The 25,831-nt window shown below is 42.4% G+C and overlaps 1 protein-coding gene across 5 annotated transcripts in view; it reads right to left on the bottom strand.

The window, feature by feature from the left end:
- arhgef25b (Rho guanine nucleotide exchange factor (GEF) 25b) overlaps window positions 1-25,831 on the bottom strand; it is a 31,191-nt gene that overhangs the window by 3,636 nt on the left and 1,724 nt on the right. The window contains exons 1-16 of one of the 5 annotated variants that reach the window (XM_084061457.1): window positions 21,517-21,693; window positions 18,910-18,949; window positions 12,204-12,529; window positions 11,988-12,086; window positions 8,645-8,772; window positions 8,001-8,067; window positions 6,300-6,403; window positions 5,472-5,541; window positions 2,551-2,640; window positions 2,278-2,370; window positions 1,819-1,869; window positions 1,635-1,712; window positions 1,336-1,527; window positions 735-915; window positions 419-633; window positions 78-209 (exon numbers count right to left, since the gene is read on the bottom strand). In XM_084061457.1, the coding sequence (XP_083917583.1) occupies window positions 78-209; window positions 419-633; window positions 735-915; window positions 1,336-1,527; window positions 1,635-1,712; window positions 1,819-1,869; window positions 2,278-2,370; window positions 2,551-2,640; window positions 5,472-5,541; window positions 6,300-6,403; window positions 8,001-8,067; window positions 8,645-8,772; window positions 11,988-12,086; window positions 12,204-12,476 (1,773 nt within the window). In that variant the 5' untranslated portion in view covers window positions 12,477-12,529; window positions 18,910-18,949; window positions 21,517-21,693. Of the gene's footprint in view, window positions 1-77; window positions 210-418; window positions 634-734; window positions 916-1,335; window positions 1,528-1,634; window positions 1,713-1,818; window positions 1,870-2,277; window positions 2,371-2,550; window positions 2,641-5,471; window positions 5,542-6,299; window positions 6,404-8,000; window positions 8,068-8,644; window positions 8,773-11,987; window positions 12,087-12,203; window positions 12,530-18,909; window positions 18,950-21,258; window positions 21,694-25,488; window positions 25,598-25,831 lie in introns of those variants that run through there. The other 4 variants (XM_084061456.1, XM_084061454.1, XM_084061455.1 and 1 more) reach the window with 4 other exon arrangements.

The raw sequence follows: 25,831 nt of genomic DNA, 5'->3' as shown, positions 1-25,831 counted from the left end.
TGTTTGGAAAAGCGCTATAAAAATACATTCATCATCACTATTTATATACAGTAATCATTCGACTGAATTTACAGTACCTGTATGCTGTGCTGGCTGAGGCCATTGGGCATCCCATGGCGGTGTCCCATCTCTAGGGACAAACTGAGCTGATCAGGGATGGACAGTGGCAGGCGGTTTGGGCGGGGCGGCGGGCAGCTGGAGTTGGAGACCTTTGAAGGGACGAAGTGAATAAAATAAAGATGAATAATTAATAATGAAAGGTGGGGGGGTTTACCACTTAAACACAATATACGGCATTGACTAGAATAGGGTCGCTACTACTCGCTAGGGTTGAAGTGGCTAAAGAGAATTTGTTCTTCGTTCTTCATGCAAAAATAATAGCATTTTGTACTGGAGGGTTGTTTTAGTGTACACATACCTTCCTAACCATGCTTGAGGGCTGGCCTTGGCTGGGGAGATGCAGGGAGGGCAGGGAGGTGTTGTAAGACAGCAGACAGGGCGTTTGGTTTCTGTCCATGGATGCAGAGGAATGCGGCCGTAGGCCAGAGCTCGCTGCTGTGGGAGGTCTGATGGCTCTGCCAAGGCTATGTGACTTGCTTTCCCTACGTTGGTACTCTATTGGGGACTGCAGGGCTGTGGTGGTGCAGAAGAGGGAGAGACAGAAATTAACTTTGTTTCTCAACCTTTGAACCTCATTTTTACAGAGAAACAAAACATCTTCTAGTCTGTGGTACCGTTAAGGAAGTTCCTCTGGGAATCCAAGATCTGGACAACATCATTGGCCCAAGCCAGACGTTTCTCCGTGGATTCGGCCTGCATGATGAAACGGATGATGCTCCCGTTAGTCTTCCGGGAGGTTAGGACCAGACGATATGGATCTTCATCCGAATGTTCCTCCATGCCTAGGCAGCTGACCTGTAACACAGAGGGGCCGAGGAGCTTTATAGATAAACTGACCGATGGCCACGTATACACTTTGACTCATTAATCACTTAAACCCTATATACGTCATTGGCCGGGATCCCCCAAGGGTCTATACCTGACCCCCTCCTTTTTTCCCTCTACACCACATCTCTCCACGAAAATAGTCAATCTACATGGCCAGAAAAGGGACGCTAGCGTCCAAGTGGCTAAGCCCTGTATACTTCATTGCATGACAAATAGCAAAAATAGCCAAATTACAAGATCACAGCTCACAACACGTCGCATTGTGAGTTGACAGATATGCTATTTTAGCTATTAATTAAAACTTTGTTGTTGTTGTTATTTTGGGGGGGGGTTTCACCTATAATGACATGTCCACAGTAAGGTTTAAAATGCCACTGTTGCTCCCACCTTGATGCTGTTTTTAAAAGTGTAACCCGGCAAAGAGAAGCCCTTCTTCTTGTCAATTGGTTCACTGAAAATGCACAGCTGCTCGAACAGGAAGACCCTCCTCTCCTTAGCTCTGGACACGACACCGTCTTCCTGATCACTGACAGAAAACGTATCCTGCTGTAGCAGCTTCCCCTGAGCTGTGATTTTACCCTGTACCAGTAGCATATGCATATTGATCAGAAGAGATATGAACAGGCGCATTGTTCATTTATTGTCTTTATGATAATAGACATTTTGAATGAGTTAACATGCCTCACCTCAAAGCCTTGGAGTCTGCCCACATTCATCATATCATTGCAACGTTTAGGCACAAAACACATAACCTCCACCGCTCTCTGGTTGAAAGAAATGGGAAGGATTATGACAGATAAACAGCAACTCTAATATTATATTCATACAGAATATCTATGTGTTAAATTGAGGACTTAAGAGGCCTCTCACCTCTAACTCGTCAACATCCATTCCTCCTTTGGTGTAGTACTTCAGAAAGTCCTTAGAGGGCCAATCAAAGAGAGATTAATGTACTGTAGAGGCAGCTTTCCGTATGCATGGCCTCACCCTACCCCACACCACACCGCCCACTTGTGCCACGGTTTCCACTACAATGAAGTGGGTAGCGTGGTGCATGTGTAAGTGGTACTGAACTGGTGCCTAAAAAGTACCCAGTCCTGGGTAGGTCTGAGCTAGGCCAAACGGGGCCAAACACTTCATAATGACTGATCGATCACTCACCGACTTTTGATTTAGAACAGGATATAGTTGTAAAACATGATTGATAATAGATTATATTGTATTATAATCACAGTTATAATCTATTATAGTGTATCATAATTATCATAGTTGTAAAACATTATACTACTGTATAGATTATGATCACAGTTATAATCTATTATAATGTACCTTTAGCAGGAGCTGGTACTTCATGATCCTCTGTACAGGTTTGATGAGCAGGTCATTGAGCTGCAGTCTGTGGCCTAACTGCTGTCTGAGCTCCTACCAGGTCAAAGGAAAGCATTAAGCAGACAGAAGACAAACAGGGAAAATGTAAGAAAACTCACTAAACACAGAGTATTGTTACATAATACCATACCTATACCAACTAAAACAGATAGTGATAAAGCAAAAACTAAATACTCATTCTATTATTATGAGGAACAGAAGTTGAGCCCTCACCTCAAAGTAGTTCTCAATATACTCAGAGACAATGTGCTCTGACTTGGGTTTGTTCTGACAGTACACCACATACATGTGAAGACGCCGCTCCTGCAGGTTCAAGAGGAGATGTCAGTGAAATAATAATAATATCATTATTTAATCCCCTTTAGTTGTTGTCAGTGGTGGAAGTAGTACTCGGACATTTTACTTAAGTAAAAGTAGCATTACCATGATATAAAAAATACTCTGTTACAAGTAAAAGGCATGTGTTCGAAATGTTACTTGAGCAAAAGTACAGAAGTATTGGCATCAAAATATACTTAAAGTACCAAAAGTAAAAGTACTAAAATGTACAGACTAACATCTACAAGCTCACAACGCGTCGCATCGCGACACGTTGTGAGCTTGTAGATCGGTTATTTTCAAATAGCCTATGTATAAAATAGGGCTGAAGTGGTTAATGTATGTTTTATAATACAATCATTTATATCTGCAAAGTAACTAGTTGTACCTAAAGTTTTCAAATAATTGTAGTGGAGTAAAAGTACAATATTTGCCTCTGAGATGTAGTGGAGTAGAAGTAAAAGTATTGAAAATTGGAAATACTCAAGTCAAGTAAAAATACCTCAAAATTGTACTTAAGTACGGTACTTGAGTAAATGTACTTAGTTACTTTACAACTCTGGTTGTTGTTGGGGTATCGCTGAACATTTGAATATGTGAAATTTGTACTCAACCAACCTAACTATTAGGAGCAGTGGGGAAGTGCCTTTAATACAGCACCCGCAGAACAGTTAAGTCTTGCTCAAGGACACATCGACAGTCGATACATACTGTAGACTGGGCAAGGGGGCGAACCAGTGACCTTCTAGATAGCCTGATAGCCTCCCTTCCCACTCAGCAGACGGCCACCGTGCGTGTGTGTGTGTGTGTGTGTGTGTGTGTGTGTGTGTGTGTGTGTGTGTGTGTGTGTGTGTGATCATGTGCGTGCGTGCTTGTGTGTGTCTGTGTGGGTGATATAAAAAGCGAAACAGAGTGACATTGATCAAGGGGGGGCAGGCAGAGCGAGTGAAAAGAGAGACAGCAGGGTTGCTAAAGCCTTTTGTTTTCCTCTCATTGTGCTCTGCATGTCCCCCTAAAACAAAAACCTCTGAAGTCTGTTAAATAGGAGCAGGAGATTTTACTCCTTAAATAGTTCCAGTGGCTGAGAAAGAATGATTTAATCTGCCACGGGGAAATTAAACATACTGGAGGCTGGACTACAGCAACAGTGAGCAGAGCGGAGCTAGCTTTCATTGTTGATGGTGTTTTTGCGATGTTGTTCTTCATAGTTTTGTGTCGCTACCGTTGCTGTATCTTACTGTATTTATCTGTAACTGTACTTTAACTGATGTGCTGCCTCTGGCAACTGAATTTCCCTTGTGGGATCAATAAAGGTCTATCTATCTTCTCCATCTTTTATCTTAATATACAATCTGCAGTGGGATCGGTTCAGAAATGCACTCATAACTGTCAGAGTTAAATTAACAATGGGGACTTTACAGTGTTCCAAATATGACCCTCAGCTAGTGATTTCCTCTGGCTGTTTTCAGAGAGACTGCTGAGTCCACTGCATCTTGAGCTCTGACCCTTAACGCAGGCTGCTGCAGCTCTGCTGTACATATTAGTACAGTGTTTCTCAAACAACAGATCGGGACCCATTTTTGGGTCGCGGACCCATTTGTATGGGTCATGAGTATATCCCTTTTTGTTTCCTATGGAAAATGTATTATTATTTCAAAATATTTTCAGAAAAAAAAAACTTTTAAGAAATTGTGAAAATAGCAGATCGGTTGGTTGTTCTCACTATTTCAGAAATAAGGCTTAAAAGTAATTTTAAAGTGATTTTATTTGGTTAAAATACTAGTGATAATAGTACTCTGCCCATAATTCTCATTGCTATTGACTGTTTGTTCAGTAACAGGAGTCTCCACTCCATGCATCTCCAGCTCTTTATTAAACAGAAAATGCATGTTCGGGTAAGGATACCAATTTTATCCAATCGGGATAGAGAACTCAGACAGGATACAGATTAAACAAGTGAAATTGGAAGTGATGACACAAATAAATGAGCAAACAAAATTGGAACTGGAACAAATGTGTACTATTTGTCACCTATAGCTGAAAATGTATTTTATGTTTATCAAAGAGCTGGAGAGACAGGGCGACTCCTGTTACTGAACAAACGCTCTATAGCAATGATTATCAGAATATAGTGCTTTAACCTTTTAACAAAAAAACTTTTAGTTTTAACCAAAAAGGTTTGTAAGTTTAGGCTCCGGGGAGACACCAAATGTATCTTTTGGGTCTGGAGCTGAAAGGTTTCGGAGGCCCTGCATTAGTGGAAGCTCTGCTACTGTAATGACTAGGACCTCCAGTATGATCCTGCTGCCGAAAGAACAACATGCATCTGGATGGCAGCGGGCCAAGAAGACTTTTACACTCAGTCAGAAGTCCCTGGAAAGGCTGTGACCTCAAACCAAACCGATGGTGGAAAGCAACTAGCTACATTTACTCAAGTACTGTACTGAAGTACAATTTTGAGGTACTTTTACTTTATTTGAGCATGTCAATTTTTCAATACTTTCAACAGTAATTCCTTCTACTCCATTACACCACCACTTGTTGTGAGCTTGCAGATCTGCTATTTTTGAAAGATTTTGAGAACTTTTGAAAACATAAATGGAACGTTCTGCATAAGGGCTACTTTTGCTTTTGGTACAATAGGTATATTTCGATGTCAATACTTTTGCACTTTTACTCCACTGAAATTTCAAATACAGGACTTTGACTTTCTTTTAAACAATTGAGTACTTTTTCCACCACTGCCTCAAACCCAAAACACCCAGAGAGAAGACCCGAAGCCAGGTTATCATGCAGCTACATGCACACTGACTCACATGCTTGATGAAGAGTTGGGCCAGTCGTTCTGGTTCATCCACACATTTCTCCAGCTCTCCCAGGAAGTAGCTGTGTGACACAGAGAGCCGAATGTCAGGCAGGAATTATCACTCAGCTAAACACACAGGCTACTGTACTGTATGATCTCACACACACACACACACACACACGCACGCGCGCGCACGCACATATGCGCACGCACATATGCGCACGCACGCAGCCACACGTGCACACACACACACGCACACACACACACACACACACACACACACGGAAATAGCAGAAAAATAGCCGCGCGTTGTGAGCTTGTAGGCTATTTGTCGGTGTGAAACATCGCCCATGCTATGTATAAAACAGGGAAAACTCTCAAGCCCTAAACATAACCTCTAAATGCCTAATCCTAACCCTATAACTCCAACATGAATCTTTTCCTATTTGTAAGCCTAAAAAAAAGATCCATAAAACAACCATTTCTCTTGTGAGGACCTCACAAGTATAGTAATTCTACTACACACATGCACATGCACGCACGCATGCCTGCATGCGTGCACACACGTGCACGCGCGTACGTGTGTACGTGCACACACGTACACACGTGCACGCGCAAGTGTGCACACACACACACACACAGGAAGTAGCAAAGAGTCGCATGGGACTTGACACACATGCTGAAGCACTAATGCATGTGTACTCACACACACGTCTTGGTGGAACAGGAAAACGCTTCACAAACACTTTGTTCTTATGAAAACACACACAGAAAAATGCAAGTGAAAAAGGAGACAGAACATGAGATAAGGGAAGTGGGGCGGAGGCGTGTGACTCACTCCTTATGCCAGTCATAAATCTGGTGGATGTTTCCAAACACTATTTTGTCCCTCCCTTTCATGTCTTCTGGAACCCCTTGGTTGGCCATGGTGCCCATGTAGCCCTGTCAGATCACAATCACAATCACCTTTAATTGTCACATCACAGGCTTACAGGTGTAAAACAGTGGGTGAAATTTGTTTATGCTCCATCGTTTCTGTTGTTTCCAGAAAGAGAAAGAAAAAATAAGAGGGGGGGAAACCAAAGGGAAAAGAAAGAAACATCTAAAACAAGGCTATCTATATAGTCAAAGTGAACATAGGCTGAAATATCCATCCTGTACAGTATGATATTAGTTAGACATGAGCATAGCAGCAGGTATATACTAGAACCCAGCTTCTAAATGTTGCTTATCATAAGCTGAATCAAACAAGAAGTCCCGCACACTGTATCTTGCTGTGGCAACTCACTTTTTTTATTTAATGACAAACGTTTCGATCCGTCTGGACCTTCCTCAATAGTGTCTTACAATACTGATCACTTTGTGCTCTTATATACAAACACTCCTTCTGTTTCACAGGTGTGAGACAATCACAATCCCAATGGGAGTGTCACTCAATGATTGTCTCTAGTGTGTGAGCTTGTCGATTTGCCCATCCTCAACATATATACATCCATTATTTACACATATTCACAAATATTTTTACAGAAACAATCTTAAGAAATGAAAACATCGGCCTTGCGGCTTTCATAAGTCACTCTTAACTTTGCATTAGAGCTTGGTTTTTCCCAGACAATTAATATATATAGTATTTCAGAGTTTTCAAATACATAGTCCCACAATGAATTACAACATCACATGCCATGGAATTTCATCGTTCAACCCTTTTGGGAATAATGTTTGTAGGGTATAAATCCAATAAACTTCTCTTTTGTTTAGTATTTCATCTATGTTTCCCCATCTCTCAGTGAGTTGCCACAGCAAGATACAGTGTGCGGGACTTCTTGTTTGATTCAGATTATCTACTATCCAACGCACCTGAAATAAGTAACAGTGGATGTGCGATTATTCTCTCTACATTGATGCTTATCATAAGCTGCAATCCACTTCTAGTGAATAAAACATTATTATAACCAATATTAGAGAGTATGTTAATACAACTGGGGTCTTCAACGTTTTTCAGGCCAAAGACCCCTTAGCTGAGAGAGGCTGCATATTGGATTCATGTTAAATGTGTATTTTCAGACATTTAACGACTTATACTTTGTAAAGTTGACCTTGACTCGGTGCTTGGTCTGCACTTTTTTCCCTGTACACCAAACCTCTTCACTGAAAATAGCCGATCACAACGCGTCGCGTCTGCTATTTTCGGCTAATGTTCCCCCCCAGGATAGGGATGCGAGGGTTCAAGTGGTTTATTAAAAAATAAAGTCCCTATCACACAAATATTTAGCGGCCCCCTTGCAGTATCTCTGAGGACCCCCTGTTGAAGACCCCTGTAATACAATATAACTATAACACAACTGGTGGTTGTAGTTGGTCTCCCTGCTCTTCTATTGGGAAATGTAAATCCTGTGGTCGGATAGGACCACTACTGGTTTATAAGAGGTATTGCATGAAGCTCAAAGCCTCGCATGAGAAACCCGAGTTCGAATCCCAGGTAGGACATAAATCGTACAGATTTGCAGTGCTAACCTTTTCAGTGAAGAATGATACATACCTCTACTATGAGTCCCAGGTCTTCCACATACAACCGTTCTGTCTCTATCAGCTCTGTCAGCACGTATCTGAGAAGAGAAAGAGAATGAGGGAGAGAGAAACGATAAGCTGCATGAAAAATATTGGAAGGAAATAAATAATAATAAATATAATTAATCTATCTATAAATGCATGAAATCTGTGTGTGTGTCTGTCTCGCACATAACTTGAGGACCTTCCAACCGATTGACTTCAAACTTGGCATGTGTATCTCCAATGTGTATCTCAGACTTCTTCCAGTCATAGTGCACTGTATGACATATCTATATGGTGTGAATCCAAATTTGGGCAAGGTTTCACCCGATCAAAGCCATAATGAATTCCATGATAAAATTACAAAGTTAAATATTTCAAAAAGTATAAATCCTATTTTAAAGAATATTCATCGGCTTGTGGGATTTGCTTCAGACACACAGACCAACAGACAGACCCTCTTATAGATGCCACGCCGTAAAAAGGGTGAATTAATCTAATGCATCATACACCCGGACACCCCTGAATATGACCTAAGCTAAATTGCTACCATGTGAATATGGTCAATTATTGGAGGTCTGGATCTCCAGTAATGGTCTTAAATCTGTGTTCATGTAAAGGTTAAACACCTACATGCTCTTCTCTAAGGCTAATTTTCTGTCCTCTTCGCTGTCCACTGTAGCTGACCACCTGGTGGCCGAGTCATCGTTGAAGGTGCAGCAGTCTTCTCCCGGGATAATGTTGGATTCGGATTGGTCGCTCTGCAAAAGAGGAAGGATATATAATACATGCAGTGGTGCGGTACATACAGTAATACGTTCTGCAGCAGGACTGTATCAACAACGCAGTGGTGGATGGATGGAGTCTAACATGAGAAACCTTGGCGAATGGCCTCCTCAGGCCTGCGGTATGAGACAGTAGTGGTCTGCGGTGCAGCCAGTGGGCACGGCTCAGACAGTCGCTGAAATAATTAGGCTGCATCAGCAGCTATACGGCAACTTCTGATCCAGGAAGCAGACAGCCACGGTAGGGTGAGGAAATGAGAGGGACAAGCCAGGCGAGGAACTTGTGGGCTATTAACCAGTCTGTTGGGTAATCCATCATTTATCATTTATCCCTCTTTGGAAAATGCTGCCGCTTCAAACCCCAAGTAACCCTACTGTATATCAATAAGGACTTCTTTGCGTGTTTCTGTTCTGCTGAGGCTCGTACCATGCATATAAAGAAAGTGGAGTATTAGCTGTGATGGATGGAGTCGAATTATGAGCCGCACTGAAGCAAACAATGAGATAGCTGAGGCTGTGTGAAAAGGTCTAAGCTGACAGACTATGGTTGAGAGAGAGTTATTATATGCTGAATATATTAGTCGTCACCTATAGCTCAGTGTAATCTCCTAATATGAATGTGAAAATGTAATCCTCCTCCCATAGTCTCCCCTATCTGCGCTACCTTTCATTCCCTCCCTTAGTGCACTGAAGGATAATCCTTCTATTCAGTCAGTTTGTAGGTCACAACTCACTCTGTGTTTTCTTTTTAAGTCTCTCACGCATTGCATGTAAAATGCTGATTTCACCCCATCTTACCCTTACTATACAGGCTTAGCTGACTGACCAAGTGTAAGAGTGTAAGAATGGACCCGTAAAAGGTTCACAAACTTGTTACTTGTTACTACAAAAACGCTTGACTCCTCTCTACTTGCATTCGCTGAGATTATGCACTACTGTAAATCCTTCCACTATACGATGTCAGATACACTTAACATAACAGCTGAGAGCATGCACTACTGTAAATCCTTCCACTACGATATAAAAAAGAATTCTGAGAATTTGCATATTTGAACCTATACTATAGGATTGAGATGCAATGATATAATAACAATATATATACACATATATATATATATATATATATATATATTATATATATATATTATATATATATATATATATATATATATATATATATATATATATATTTTTTTTTTTTTCTTCCAGGAAATGACAAAAACAAAACAAAAAGTGGAGGTTTTGTTCATCATTGATAAGAACAGCTAAATGGACCTCCAAGCTCACAATGCGGTTGGAGGTCAAAAGGGGGTGGAGAGGAGACAGTCATTCATAGAAATAACTGATTTTGATCTGTAAAATGTGTATCAGCTCTTTTCTGGTAGATTTAAGGTTTGTTCTAAATATACAGTATGTCTGCCCAAAGAACTTACTTTACTCATTTAATTGTTATGCTTAATTTATACTCGTCGTACAATGGTGTCCCGCACTGAACATAGACAATATACAAGCTCACAAAGCGTCCGTGCGATATGTTGTGAGCTTGCAGAGCTGCTACTTTCGGCGCAGGACTCTTTACTTGCTGCGTCGCTAGCTGGAATGAATCCTTAAGTTCTCCCTCCAGAGCCCCCTTTTCACTCTCAACCTTCCCCCCTCAATCTTGAAGGCACATGAACCTATTGTCCAAACTCCACTGGCCCCTTCCTCACCCAGCCCCAAGGCTTCTCCTGTTCTCCTTCCAATTTTGGTGTCTTCCTTTGCATCCCTTCAAACCCCCAGCAGCACCCCCACACAACCCCCACCAACCCCCAGCTCTGACCCTGTTTCTGCCTGCCTGGCTGCGTGATCACTTCCAGATGCTGTCTGGAAAAGCCCACAGGATTGATTCCACCACACAGAGCTTTTGAAAGCTAATCAGCACTGTAAAGAGTTTTCAGAGAAAGGTGGTGTAGCAGTGTAGTAGTGTGTTTCTGAGTGTGTGTGTGTGTTTCTGAGTGTGTGTGTGTGTGTGTGTGTGTGTGTGTGTGTGTGTGTGTGTGTGTGTGTGTGTGTGTGTGTGTGTGTGTGTGTGTGTGTGTGTGTGTGTGTGTGTGTGTGTGTGTGTGTGCTTGCGTGTGTGCGTGAGTAGGTGTGTGTGTGTGTGTGTGTGTGTGTCTAAGTGTGCATGCATGTGTGTGCGCATATACACACAATGTATATGTGTGTTTATGCCTGAATGTGTGTGGTCTTTAAAAGTGTTTGGAAGGTTACTTACAGTACACATACAGTACATTGTGTAAGTAACCTAATTAATTACAGATTGAATTACACAACTGCTCAAGTTTTGTTTTGTAATTTGATCCATTTACATAAAAAAATGTATCAGTATTCAGTAAGCAAAACCAACAATCCGGATACTGGGTGTTGCCACCCAAAGATAAACCCATTTACACTTGAGGCCGATTAAAAAAAATCCTAACATAAGTTTTCTGAAAAATGTAAAATTGTAATTAAAAAATGTTAAAAGAAATTATGTTGACAATGTGACACAGATGCTTGAAAGGTGTAACAACGTATACGTTTGTCATCAACTGGTGGGGGCTTCAGTTCAAAAAGACCTGCTTTGGTAACCCCTAATTGCTCCCCAAGCGCCGCACAATGGCTGCTCACTACTCCTAGTGATTATAGGATGGGTAAATGCAGTGGACAAATTGCATTTATATAGCACTTTTATCCAAAGCGCTTTACATAGATTGTGCATTACATTCACCCACACATTCATACACCGATGGCGGAGGAAACCATGCAAGGCACCAACCTGCTCATCGGGAGCAATCAGGGGTTCAGCGTCTTGCTCAAGGACACTTCGACACTAACTCTGGGGGAGCCCGGGATCGAACTGGGAACCTCAAGGTTGCCATCCGGCCACTCTACCCCTGAGCCACTGCCGCCCCGTATATGCAAATGTACTGTGACAAAAAACACCCCAAGAAGTGGGGCATTTATTATTATTATTATTCCAGTATCAAATTATTAAAGTTTTAAATGGTTAAATATTTCAAGAAGTATCCAAATATAATGATGTGACAGATAGACAGATAGTCAAAAAAAAAATCAGTCAACATGTGTACTGTGTATGCATGCCCATTCATGTGCAAGCGAGCTGGCCAGGCTGAAAGAAAGAAAGAAAGAGAAGTTGTTCCATTCCTTACCTGACTGTGTGAATCGTGCAGAAGGTCAGATAAGGGTGTTTGACTGAGTGGTTGCACTGGAGAAAGCGCTGTAGGAGTCAGCGGACCATCATTCCTCTCCTGTACAAGACAAAATCGATGGCAGACATGAGCGACAAAGATAAATATATACACAACAAAGTGGACCCTCTTCATGCATCTTTAAATAGGTTTTGAAATGGATTCACCGACTCTCACCGTGTCTGTCTGTGTTACAGGGAGGATGGTATAGTCAGGCTGTTCTATGGTCCTTCCCTGACTCTGTCCATCGGGGGAGAGGGCCGAGGTAGACTTCCCTTCTGCCTTGGTCATTAGCTTGTCACCCTTACCCCCTCCTCCTCCTCCTCCTCGGGCTTCAGAGCTAAGCTTACGAACCGGGTTGGTGAGCCACTTCTTCAGGGCACTGACGGCGTGCCGTGACCCTCCCGGTGAGGACTGCGAGCTGGAGGCACCTGAGGCCTGGAGAGGCATAGGGCCGACTGTGGGAGGGATGCTACCCTCACTCCCTGCTGCAGAGTAGGATTCTACCCAAGTGGGAGAGAGAAGCAGATGGAAAAAGATCATGTGAAATTCTATGAGGGTGGGTAAAAAGTGAAATAGCTAATTATAGGGTATAGAAATTCTCTTAGGTCAGATACTGTAGACTGTGGATCTCCGCACAAAAATGTAGTTCAATTTCCTGCTTTAAGCCCGAACTGTAACTTCGGCAACTGCAGTTGCTCTGCCTGCCAGCCCTGAATGATTAACAACACGGAGGGAATATTGCTCTGATGGGTAACAGCTGGTATATCAAAGGAGCAAAGAGGCAAGTTGTCCCATTTTCAAGTGTCTTGAAACCTTTGGTGGCAACAACCAAAGTCTGTGTTAGGAGATGTGCTGTAATATCGGCATATTAGAACAACTAGAATGAAGCCTTAGCCGACAGTCTATAATGATCTCTTCTCTCTGACCTCCTCTCATACCACGACAAGCCAATCTTCAGACATGTGTGAATATGCCTTATCTGAACCCACTACTGCACTGTATCTCAGTTAATATCTTTAACTTCGCCAAAACAAAATGCATCGTTGGAGAAGTGAAATCAAGTCAAATGTATTTATATTCCATACATATATGATATATTTCGGTCCTATGATATATTTCACATGGAGTTTCAATGTGCTTCAAAATCAACCATGACAAAACATATAAGAAAATAGGAACTAGGGATGCACGACTAATCGATCATCATATCAGTATCGGTAAAATGCAATTGCGGTATCGAACCGATATCAAAATAATATATCGGTTTTAGCCAATATTTTCTTTTATAATGTTTATGTTTGAATGTGAAGCTGAAAAAGATGTTTGTGATGATGAATGCTGCAGGTTCAGTCAGTGTTTTTTTCTGGAAAACTTTTAAAAGGGTCAACAATTTGGGAGATTTTAAAATAAAAATACTACATTTACATTATATCAACTAATATGTGCATCAGTAGGCCTAACAAATCAGGTAATAAGAATGCACTGTCTATTAGAAGTCTGAATCTGCAGTTACTGATGACACCCTATTGGAAACTAGTGACTGAAGGCACCATAACCTGATTAGAATTGAATCTAGGTTTATAGAGGATACCTTTATATCTGATACATTTGAAGTTACTATGTTACAGCATATTATCTTCTAATAGAATGTGGATGATGAGAAAAGCATAAAAAGAATCATCAAGCCAGCCAGAGAGGGATCCGATTCAGCACATCTCAGACATTTCCTGAACGGTGTGATCCAAAGGTATTCCTGATTGACCTGTCATGTCCTATCCGCTATAACGTTCTCTTCATGCAACTCAGCATGGGCTCCTGCATGAGCTGTCACTCGTTTTACACCGCAGAACGATTCAGCTTTCAGTCTAAGCCTGTGGATTATGGAAATGGGTACAACAACCTCAAACATACTGTTCTAATTAAATACCCTGACATTAACATTTCATTACATTCTGCTGATCCAAGTGAAGCAAACCGTTTCAGGAATCCTATGTTGTCACTCTGGCCACCCCCCAGAAGCCCATATTTTCTGTCAGCACTTTTATACAAAAAAAAAAGGGAAAAAAGCTGAGGGCCCTGGAGAAAAGCTGAGACAGATATTTGGCAAAATTGTCCAATTGCAATTGTTCAAGGAGGCAGCACATGATAGACAGTAAAAAATATGGCCCTTTCTCTCCACTGTCTGATCATCTCAGTTCTCCTCTCGTTTTATCCCGCAGAAAACCAGTTGCAGGTGGGAATTCCATTGAATGAATTTCCTCACTGCAACCACCCTCATGGACATCAGTAGTGAATGATGATTTGATTATAATGTGTACTATGAACGTGCTATCGCATGCTACTATGCTGATACCTTGGGTCACACTATCGGTCTCCTTCACAACACTGCAGTTGTCACTAGTGAACTGCAGTCAAACGAGCTACTCTGATTAAAGTAAGTCATTCGTCACTTTGCTGTTGTCCATGTGAGCAACACAAACTCATTTCTGTAATGGGATGTGTAGAACAGCAAGCGGATTATGGGGGAGGGGCTGGATGGGTTTAGTGGCTGCGGTGGGACTGGGTGGTGGTAGGGTGATGGGAGTGAGTGGTGGTAGGATGGTGGGAGTGGGTGGTGGTAGGATGGTGGGAGTGGGTGGTGGTAGGATGGTGGGAGTGTGTGGTGGTAGGATGGTGGGAGTGTGTGGTGGCACAGTGGTGGGTGTGGGTGGTGGCATGTTGTGGGTGTGGGTGGTGCCACTGAAGGTATGTGTAGCAACTTTGTGAATTGAACTATGAAGCGATTAAATAGCATGCTGACTGATAATACCACAGGTTTTTAGCAAATAAAAGAAATATATTATGTAAAATTATTTTACATAAAAGCCTGTGTGCCCAAATATGTCAAAATGTCAAGCTTGAATATTTCAGTGGCAATCCTTACATTCACTCTACACTGGGAACAAAGCCGCCATGACAATAACCTTATTTTAACAATGTCAGAGAAATGCTATACAACTGATTCCATCAATACTCCAACCACTTTACTTGCCCAAAATGAAAGAAACGGTATTGATTTAAACTAGATGTCGTCTGGATTTGTCAAGGCCAATACCAATTCAGATATATTGGAGAAAAGGAAGGCAGATATCAACATATCAACTCTCTCCAAGATTCCAATATTCATATTTAATGTATACTAGACTAGTCCATACCGGTGGGGGGATATGCGCACATGATCTGGCAACCGCCAACCAGGGAGGCAGTTCGTCCCATAGCTCGGCCATCCCACAGCTCGGCCATCCCACAGCTGGGCAGCCGTAACCATGGCGACATTCTTTTACACAAAAACGCTAATAAACAGCTGAGATTGCAGTTCTTTACTTTTCCATGCACATGGTAATGGTTGTGCGTAATGGTCAATGTGTGTGTGCAAATTCAGATCAATTGCTCCAGCCACTGAGGAGATCCGGGCAGAATAGTTTTTGGCCTCACCATGCACTACAGAGCTTTGTAGAATTATAGTAGGATAGATAGATAGATAGATAGATAGAAGGTATCTGATTCCACTGTCGTCACATGTTTTTTGTTTACTCTATGTTACATTTCAAGCTCTTTAAGCACTTGTAGTGGTTGAAATGTAGCCTACCTTTCTATGCATTAAAAATGTTAAAAAGAAAAAAAGAATTACCCTGTATAATTAACATCATCAACAATGTGCATAATTAATGCTGAAATGTTGAAAAATAAAAGTAAAGAAATCTGCCATACTGGTGTCTGTAGTCGCTGATTCTGATATGGTAGCCTATATTGGTCAGTCCAATATATCCGATAACCTCTAAACACGTACAGTATGTTCAGATGCCTACAGTACAAATATCTCTTTTATCACAACGGGGCCAGCCGCTGTAATGTTCTCCTCTATGCCTTTCTCGTTATATTTGTGACAACGGTTTTAATGTCTGGTCATATAATGCCACTAACAGCCATCTTAGCCATCTAGTGAAGTGAGGTGACACAGCAGGACAGGTACCTCTGCTGTGGAAATGGAGCAAGGTTTTCCACAAACACATCAACATTCTCTATGAACCGGCTCTTAATGGTGCTTAATGGTCACTGTGACGTGCAAAGCGGTGCTGAAGAAACATGGTGAGCGACTCATGGCTCATGGTGTTTGTTTGAGGTGCTTATGTAATGAACCTTTTTCCCACACAGCAACAGCTGGATCGCCATATGGATCGCAACCAGCATGTTAGCAGCGCATGAATGCATATAAGCTTGCTTGCTTGCTTGTGCAAATGCCTCGTGTGTGTGCGACTGTGCGTGTGTGTATGTGTGTGTGTGTGTGTGTGTGTGTGTGTGTGTGTGTGCGTGTGTGTGTGCGCGCGCGCGCATGTGCGTGTGCGTGTGTGTGTGTGTGTGTGTGTGTGCGTGTGGGTGTGCGTATGTGTGGGTGTGCATATGTGTGTGTGTGTGTGTGTGTGTGTGTGTGTGTGTGTGTGTGTGTGTGTGTGTGTGTGTGTGTGTGCGTGTGCGTGTGCGTGTGCGTGTGCGTGTGCGTGTGCGTGTGTGTGTGTGTGTGTGTGTGCGTGCGTGCCAGATCAGATTGGGAATCTGACTGATATATTGTGATCACTGAAGACGTTACACATCCTTACATTTTCAGTGCTATTTTGACAAATATCCTACATCCTGCAATGTACAATTCATAATTTAGGCATTTAGCAGACGATCATCCAGATCGACGACAAAAAAACAACAAACAAGGTAGTCACATAAGTAGATGGGGAGAGAACAACGAAGGCCTCAACGAAACAGAATGATTAAGAATTCTGTATTGTGCTCAGAATTCTCACTGTAATCCGGATGGTCTGAGATGCACACCCATTATGCAACCTGTGTGACTACTAGCAGTCTGTTGTTTTTCAATGAATTGAGTACAAAGGACCCCAATGGAAACAAGACCTTGTATTGAACTGTACTTCCCTGTGCTTGTCTTTGCAAACTGTTAATAAAGTATTCAATCAATCAATCAATGTTGTTTTTAACTGGAACCTGTATCACATCAGCGGGGTCAGTCTAAATGTCTCACCATTGTGACAACCCTGTTCTGCTGATGCTGCTAGAAGATAATAATAATGAATCCCAACCACTATTTTTCATATTCTCACATTGGTTTAGAATATAATTGATTGATTGAATACTTATTAGCAAGATTGTTAACAGTACAGGTAGTACAGTCAGAGATTATGTTAAAAGGATGACACAAAAAGCCCCAGGGGGCTTGTTTCCATTGTGGTCCATTGTACTCAATTCGTCAGTAATATAGTACATTCATACAACACATGCATACAATACAATACTGTAACATCAACAGGTATATTTACAGAGGAAGGAGGGGTGGGGGTGGGGGGGGGGGCAGAGGATGCTACTACCAAGGAGGAGTTAAACTATGCTCACTTGTATTTTGAGGTCAGCCATTCTTTTAGTTTAGTCAGAACACTCCTGTAGCTCTGCGTTCATGTTTGCTATATTGACTATAAGAACAGTAGGGTTTGTCTGGCTAGCCTATCTAGCTCTTGTATGCAACACACAGACATGCACGCACACACAGACATATACAAAAGTGAGAGAGATCAACCGAAAGACAGAGAGACGACCCTCTTGCGGTCTGTGGTGTGAGGTGGTCTTTCTCTGCCACAGAGATGGTTAGGAGACAGTCATGCACACAGTGCTCTGTGTTCCCCGCTCACCCCCATACATGGACATGGTCAGTAACAGCAGTACTTATTTAGATGCTGTGGGAACGGAACACCACTTCAAATGCCATGACACTACCCCAGGTCTAATCATCTCTATACTGTAGCTCCTATGCAGTATGCACATGTTGCGTGTCTGTATTGCATTTTGAGGTTCTTGTGTCCAAGTCCGATCCTATCCTATCCTATATCCTATCCTATCCAATAAGGGCACCACAAGGCTGTGGACCAGCTCTCTCCATCCCTCCCTCTCTGTCCTCGGCAGCTCTCATTGCGTCACCGAGTGCAAGTAGAAGTCTATAAAGAGGGTCAGAGCTGGTGCATGCCATTAGATGAAGTCATCATCATTGCAATAAAGCGCAGGCTTATTGGCACTGCCTCACTTCCTCTTGGAATCTTGCCAAGGAAAATACCTCACAGTCCGCACTCCTCTCATCCCTAAAATATATAGATTTCCCTACATCTATACTAACTGCTTGTTCTGTGTAAGAGACATTGGCTGTTGAGCATAAAAAAACATAGTCCCACTTTAGAAGTACAGTTTATCTGCACAGAGTTTTGTGCAACACAGACCGGGTCTTTGGACTGACTACAGTCAGCTCGCACAAGCCTCGGCACGGACACACAAAGTCATTGACCATATTTGAACAGCGACCATTTTGCTATTAAATCAGTCGGGGAGGGGTGGGTTGGCCACTTGGCTGCCATATGAATATGGTCAGTTTCCTTGTTGTTTGGCTCATTTATACACATGATGGTATAGTGATGACCTCACATGCATGCACACGACTGCCGACTAATGGACTATTAGTCACAGGGGGGCTTATGCACTAGACTAGAGTGATTTATGTGTTATGAGGTGGTTTGACTGCTGGAGGGACTTGAAATAGTTTTCAGAGCCATGTCTCCCCGAACACACATCCACACGGTATCCAGTAGAGTCTCACTATGTTTATAAACAGTCGCTGAATATATACTGCCAAATGAAAGGAGGGACAGAGATGAGAGAGAGAACATATTGACAGTGAAGAGGACAAGGTCTTCAGGAGGAAAGTAGAGCAAGGCCAGGAAGAGGAGGAGAGAAAAGAGGAAGACGAGGCTCAAAAACGGAGGGAAAGCATAAGAAAAATGAAGAGTCTGACCACTTTATGTTCCTCCGGACTCCCTGCTGACTCTAGAGAACTGAATTGGGAAAGGCAGAAGAGAAAGATCTATTAGATGGAAAAGAGTTGGTGAGATGGGGTCTGTGCTGGTTGTCATTGCAGACCAGCACAGACCCCAGGTCTGTGCTGGTCTGCAATTTTAAACTACTCAGGTGGGAGGAGCGGGATGCACATTCACTAAAATAAAAAAAACATCTCTCCAATAGGGTTTTTTCCATCCTTATAGATAAGAAGAGTCACTGGTGTTCTTGCGTTCAAGGCTAAATTGGTTGGGATTTGGAATGAACGTAATCCTATAACTTTCATTTGCACATATACTATGTTATAATATAATAATATATAATATGTTATATTTGCAGGGCTTCTCTGTCATTGAATCACAGAATAGAGGAGAGCTGTTCTATAATCACCCTCTGACAACTGGAACATCAGAGGATTTAAAGGTTGGGACAGTGGCGTTGGTGCGTGCGTGTGCGTGTGCGTGTGCGTGCGTGCGTGCGTGCGTGCGTGCGTGCGTGCGTGCGTGAGTGTTAGTCTGGCAAAGACAAAAATAATAAGTATTAAGAGTTAGTGAAGTGAGGGGGCACCTGGTGGTATAGAGGTTAAAACACTAACTTCATTTTCATCAGTTAGAGGGAGATTTTTGACCATATTCAAATGGCGGCCATTGTAAATATGGGAAATCCTGCTCCCAATCCCCCTCACCCCTGAGTACATGACATATGATCAAAATGGCCATGTGAATATGCTCAATAACAACACTTTTATCAACTGTCTCCATAAATCTTGTCTCTTGTTTCTATTTCTGACAGATCAAAATATAGAAAATGACTTTTAACTCAGTGTGTGTGTGTGTGCGTGTGTGTGTGTGTGTGTGTGTGTGTGTGTGTGTGTGTGTGTGTGTGTGTGTGTGTGTGTGTGTGTGTGTGTGTGTGTGTGTGTGTGTGTGTGTGTGTGTGTGTGTGTGTGTGTGTGTGTGTGTGTATGGCGCTCGTTGTGTGTGTGTGTGTGTGTGTGTGTGTGTGTGCCCGCGCATGTGAGTGTGTGTGTGTCTGTGTGTGTGTGTGTGTGTGTGTGTGTGTGTGTGTGTGTGTGTGTGTGTGTGTGTGTGTGTGTGTGTGTGTGTGTGTGTGTGTGTGTGTGTGTGTGTGTGTGTGTGTGTGTGTGTGTGTGTGTGTGTGTGTGTGAGGGGGGCTTCTTAAGCCTTGCTTTTTGAGGAAAGGAATGTTGGGAGAGTGACTCAGTGACTCCTGCGTTTCCATGATTCAATGATCCAAGAGCAGCACATTCCGAGACATTGCAGAGTTCCAGATGTTGGTCTGTCTCTCACTTTCTGTTTGGACCTGTAACGCCAGCGACCGAAGCTGTATATGTGTCATATACACAACCAAACAAACACTGTGTGTACTGAAGTGAAACCCCATGTAAACACACAATTCAAATGGATCTACCTCTGTGATCTTGTTATGGCTACTCAACTCTACAAACAGTACAATTATAGTGTCAAAGTTGCTCAAGTACACTTTCTCCTAAATCCTCATCAATTTCCTCCTGAATTCTATAACTAACAACATTGACCGCATAAAATGTTTCATCGTAACAATGCCACTGCTCTGCTCTCTGTCTCATATCAGCAGCATTGTCCATCCGATGAAAGGTAAGAAAAGTAACTTAATGGCAAAAGAAGTTTAGGGGATGCAGCGTATTCTAGAACACATTGTTTCCCAAACAGTGGGTCGCGAGTGAATATCCCCTTTTTATCGTTTCCTACATTTAAAAAAATATATCATTTCAAAAGATTTAAAAAGGTTTAAACAAAAAAAAAATCATCAATTAAAAACAATTCCTATATAAGTATTTCATAAATAAAACGAAAACAATCTAATCTAATTTGCATTAATAAATGTAATGTTTAAGGAAAAAGCGACGCGTTGTGAGCTTGTAGATCTGTTGTTTTCACTAGTTTGGGTCCCTGGCAAACATCTCATTTCTATTTTGGGTCATGAGTCAAAAAGGTTTGGGATCCACTGTTCTAGAACCCTGATTCCTCAGGGTGTCAGTAGACTCTTCTCTCTGACTTCAGAAACAAGCCTCTGACAGTGTGACACACTCCATCTCTGCGTGTCAAAGTATTGCACACATCCCCCAGTGGCATCTGACCTATGAGCAGATGGATTAACAGAAAAAAAAAGCTTGACTCTGTAGATCCGCATATTCATACATTGGTGACATGCTGTACTACATACTGCAAGACTCAACTCCATCACACCAGTGCCTGTGATGGAAGAAAGTAATCGCTCCCTGAACAGTGGCACGTGCCATACTTACCTGTGACACGGGCGTAGCAGCAGCCACATTTGGTGACAACTTTTTGGAACAGGTGTGGACAAGCACATTCCCGTTTGTGGCGACCGCCTTTCATGCCGATCCCCTCCCGCTTGTCTTGACGGGGGCAGACATGGCACAAGCTTGGCACGACACACACACACGCTCGAACACGCTCGCACGCAATCAAAGGAGGGTATTCCTGTGGTAATCCTGAGAGAGCCCCCCACACCAAAGTCTTAACAGTTCTCCTCCACTCACAATGTTGTCCACGGTGAAGACGGGTCTGAATCCTGTCAGGACACCATGTTTTGAAGACAGAGATGGAATCAAAACAAGACCAGAGAGACAACGCTCTCCAACACTAACTTGATTACTGACTCACTTAACCCACTGTGTGGTCAGATAGTGAGCAAAAGATTGTGAGAGGGAGCAAAAGTGAGTGAGAGAGAGAGAGAGAGAGACAGCAAGAGAAAAGCTGGGAGAGGGGAGGGGATGACTCTCTCTCACTGCATCCCGGTCCCACCTACTCTCCCTGTTTCTCCCTCCCTTTCTGCTCTCACCCCTCCCATTACCTCTGCTCTGGGTTCATTGTGACCATAACATTCACAGTATCATTCTCTTGTTGTCATAGGTGCTCTCATAGCATGTTAGTAAAGTTAGACATATTTCCATACATGTGGTGAGTGTAATACACATCGAATCTGTCTGTCTGCCTATCAAGCAATCAATATATCTAAGGAAAAAAAGATAACAGACCTCAATGTCTCTTCTGTTGTGCAAAAACGTACATGAAGCGGAAACTCACACGCAGTTAACTGAGCAAGTAGATTGCAGGCAGGCTGATTTAATCTCAAAGCAAAGATTAAGGACTCATGAGTAGATGCTCTTCCAAGCACAGCTGTCCAATCCCGTGGCAGCATGTAGTGCGCTCCAATTAGATGTATGTATAAACTTATGTGACCCCTTACACAAGGCATGTACCCCTTACACAAGGCATGTAAACACAGCAAAGAAGTTAACAGAGGTAGTTTTAGGAATATGTCTCATATTTTCTGCTGTTTATGTTTGCATAAACAAACACACACATACACACACACACACACACACACACACACACACACACACACACACACGAGAACACACACACACGAGAACACACACACACACGCACGCATGCACGCACGCACACATTACTAGCATAACCCTGCAATCTCAATCTACCCAGGAGATTATGGCTATAAAAATATAAAAATGCCCTTGGTCCTTTGGTTATCTACTTAAGCCCCTTTAAAAGCCCTGCTTAAATGACAAACCCGGAGTGCTGAAAAACCTGGACCTTGCCAAAATGTGATTTTTGTGTGTGTGTGTGTGTGTGTGTGTGTGTGTGTGTGTGTGTGTGTGTGTGTGTGTGTGTGTGTGTGTGTGTGTGTGTGTGTGTGTGTGTGTGTGTGTGTGTGTGTGTGTTGTGTTTACATTGCATGCATGCATAGTTTGTACGTGTTAAATCAAATTAGCCAATAGCTACTAGTGGGATAAAAAAAATATTATTTACATATCACATTCAGTTCTCAGTTTCAGCCGAGGCCGACGGGGCCCCCCAAAAATCCTGTCGGGTAGGACCATGTGCGGCTATTCATTTACGCTATTTTGGTTGTCTTGTTCTGCACAGTAAATAAATAATTAAATAAATACATGAAAATAAATGAATAAATACAAGTACAAGCACTGAGTAAACATTTTGAGTAGACAGACAAACGATCATTACACCCCTCAGCAATAGAAGCAGCTTGCAACAATTAAAAAATAAAAAGCCACGTACAGTACGTGTCTTGGTTTGCCATCTTTCTGTTGAAATAAACTCACCTGCTAGAAGAAATGGTGTCTGGCATGAGAAGTCGATTAGACGCAACACGCGCTGACGACAAGCATTATGTGATGGTGGAAACTCTGCGTCTGTCTGTCTGTCTGTCTCTCTCTCCTCTGCTCTGTCTCTCTCTCTCGCTTCTCTCAACCTGTCGTGCTACTTTTTTGTGATTTGATCCACCGCCTACGTAAATTGAGCAGCCTTTTTCTGGCAACCCCAGTGGTTCACAAAGGTTTTCATGTCAAGGACCTCCAAACCTATTTGACCACAGACCCCCATTTGAAAATATTTTCTGCCAGAGAACAACAGACTGGTATCAATCCCTCCCTGTCTCTCCCTGTCTTTCCAAAACTCTTGAATGAGCTGTTTCTAACAATCTCTCTCTCTCTCTCTCTCGATCACAGAATAACCTGTTGTATCCCAAACAGCCAGGATTCAAGTCGGCCCACTCCGCTTCTCTCAGTCACAGAGGTACTACACGCTGTCTCCCACTCCTTACTCCTCATCCATCTTGCCCACCAGCTTCCCCATGGTCATCCTTTCTGATTCTGACCTTGCCATCACTGAGACGGCACTCCGGGATTCATGGAAAGGTTTGTTTCATCCTCCCTATACCCTCTTGACTGGAGTCCCCTGGGGGTCTGTTCTAGGCCCGGAAGTTGTCCTGGACAGTCAGCTGTCCTTGCAGCGATCACTCGACCCTGCATGCGCTGTAAAACATCTGGAGGTTCAGACCATTCTTCAGCAAGGAGTCTGCCCTGTTCCTTATCCAAGCCTCACACTCATCTCCAAGTTTGACTTTTGCAACTCCCTCCTCGCTGGTCTGCCAGCATGCTCACTCAAACGCCTTCAACTGATCCAGAATGCCACGGCATGCCTGGTCTTAGACTTCCCTTAACTTTCACATCTCGCCCCTTCTGTGTTCCCTTCACTGGCTTCTGGTTTCTGCCCGCATCCAATTCAAAACACTGGTGATGACCTGCAAGGCAATCAAGGTTGAACCCTTGCAAACCTATACTCCATGTCAAAATAGGTGAGCATTCTGCAAAAACATCAGATCTACAAGACCAAACCATGTTGCACTGTGATGCATTGTGGGCTTGTAGATTGGCTGTTTTTGGCAAAGACAATTGGTGCAGAGGACTAAAGGTCAAAAAACGAGGGGACCAAGTATAGACCCCTGGGGCATACCCCCAGGGGTTAACTTAAGGACAACACCCTTTCCCACACTTTGCTCAGCTACAGAGGACATCTGGCCCTCCCTGTGACAATTGTCAACAGCAATTCTTATCTATTTATTCTGAAGTGTTGCTCAAGTGATATTTTCTAGTCGTCTTTGTGAGTTCTGTAAATAAGGTTAAGGGTATGTGATAAGCAAATTATCACCCAGCATTCATCACCCTCGGTTGGATAACCTCTGGCAGTGGCAATGACAAATGGCTATAATCTTGCAGTTTACAATTGTCTTTTTATGTAATTATATTTGTAAAAGCATGATTATTCAAAACAGACATTTTGTACCATCATCCATGTCTATCTTTTCCAATTAAACACGTGGCATAGACCTACTCAATTCCAACTAAGTTGGGCATCATTCCTGAATCCTGCAGGACTCAAGCAACCTTGGGAGCCATAAGCCTGCCATGTGTTCTCCACTTTTCTCCATACCTCCCTTCTGCTGGCTTCCCTTTCCTCTGTCTCCCCTATAGAGTTATATAAAAAACGACAGTGGTCACTAGCTGGCCTCAATGGCTGCTCTGTCTACCTAATGACTTCCTTTTAGTCCAGTGGTGGAAAAAGTACTCAAATTGTTTACTTAAGTAAAAGTATCAATACTGCAATATAGAAACACTATAAAAAATTGCTTGAGTAAAAGTACAAAAGTATTGGCATTAAAATATACTTAAAATACCAGAAGTAAAAGTACTCATTATGCAGAATGTCCCGTTTCATAATCATATGTATAAAATGTATACAAATATTTTGAAAATAGCAGATCTACAAGCTCACAACACATTGTGAGCTTGTAGCTTGGCTATTTCCAAATAGCCAACATTTAAATAGTAACTAGTAGTAACTAAAGTTTTCAAACAATTATGGTGGAGTAAAAGTACAATATTTGTCTCTGAGATGTAGTGGAGTAGAAGTAAAAGTATAGAACATTGGAAATACTCCAGTAAAGTAAAAGTGCCTCAACATTGTACTTGAGTACATGTACCTAGTTACTTTCCACCACTGTTCTAGTCAGATGGCGCCCCTCTATGGATGAATTAAGTAGTGCACCTCCCGCCTATGCATCGCATCAATGTAGTAGAGCTACACTTGATTTAATTTGTCTCAGATAAAATATTGAAGTAGTCTATTACCATAACTTGGTGCTGTCACATTACTCGGCCTCCTGGTCCACTTCAGCCTCATCTCAGCAAGCCAACCATCCTCTCGCAGCAACACATCACTCCTGCTGGTCTGTGAACTCTTCAAGACAGAAAGAAAGGGAGTTATGTCCTTGTACGCAGTGGTGTAAAGTAACTAAGTACATGTACTTAAGTACGATTTTGAGGTATTTTTTACTTTAATGGGGTATTTCCAATTCTCAGTACTTTTATTTCTACTCCACTACATTTCAAGAGGCAAATATTGTACTTTTACTCCACTGCAATTATTTGAAAACTTTAGTTACTAGTTACTTCAAAAATATTTTTCATACAT

This window comes from Gymnoscopelus microlampas, assembly GCF_963454915.1.
Source record: "Gymnoscopelus microlampas genome assembly, chromosome: 7".
NCBI classification, from domain to species: domain Eukaryota; kingdom Metazoa; phylum Chordata; class Actinopteri; order Myctophiformes; family Myctophidae; genus Gymnoscopelus; species Gymnoscopelus microlampas.
This window is presented reverse-complemented; position numbering and strand designations above follow the sequence as displayed.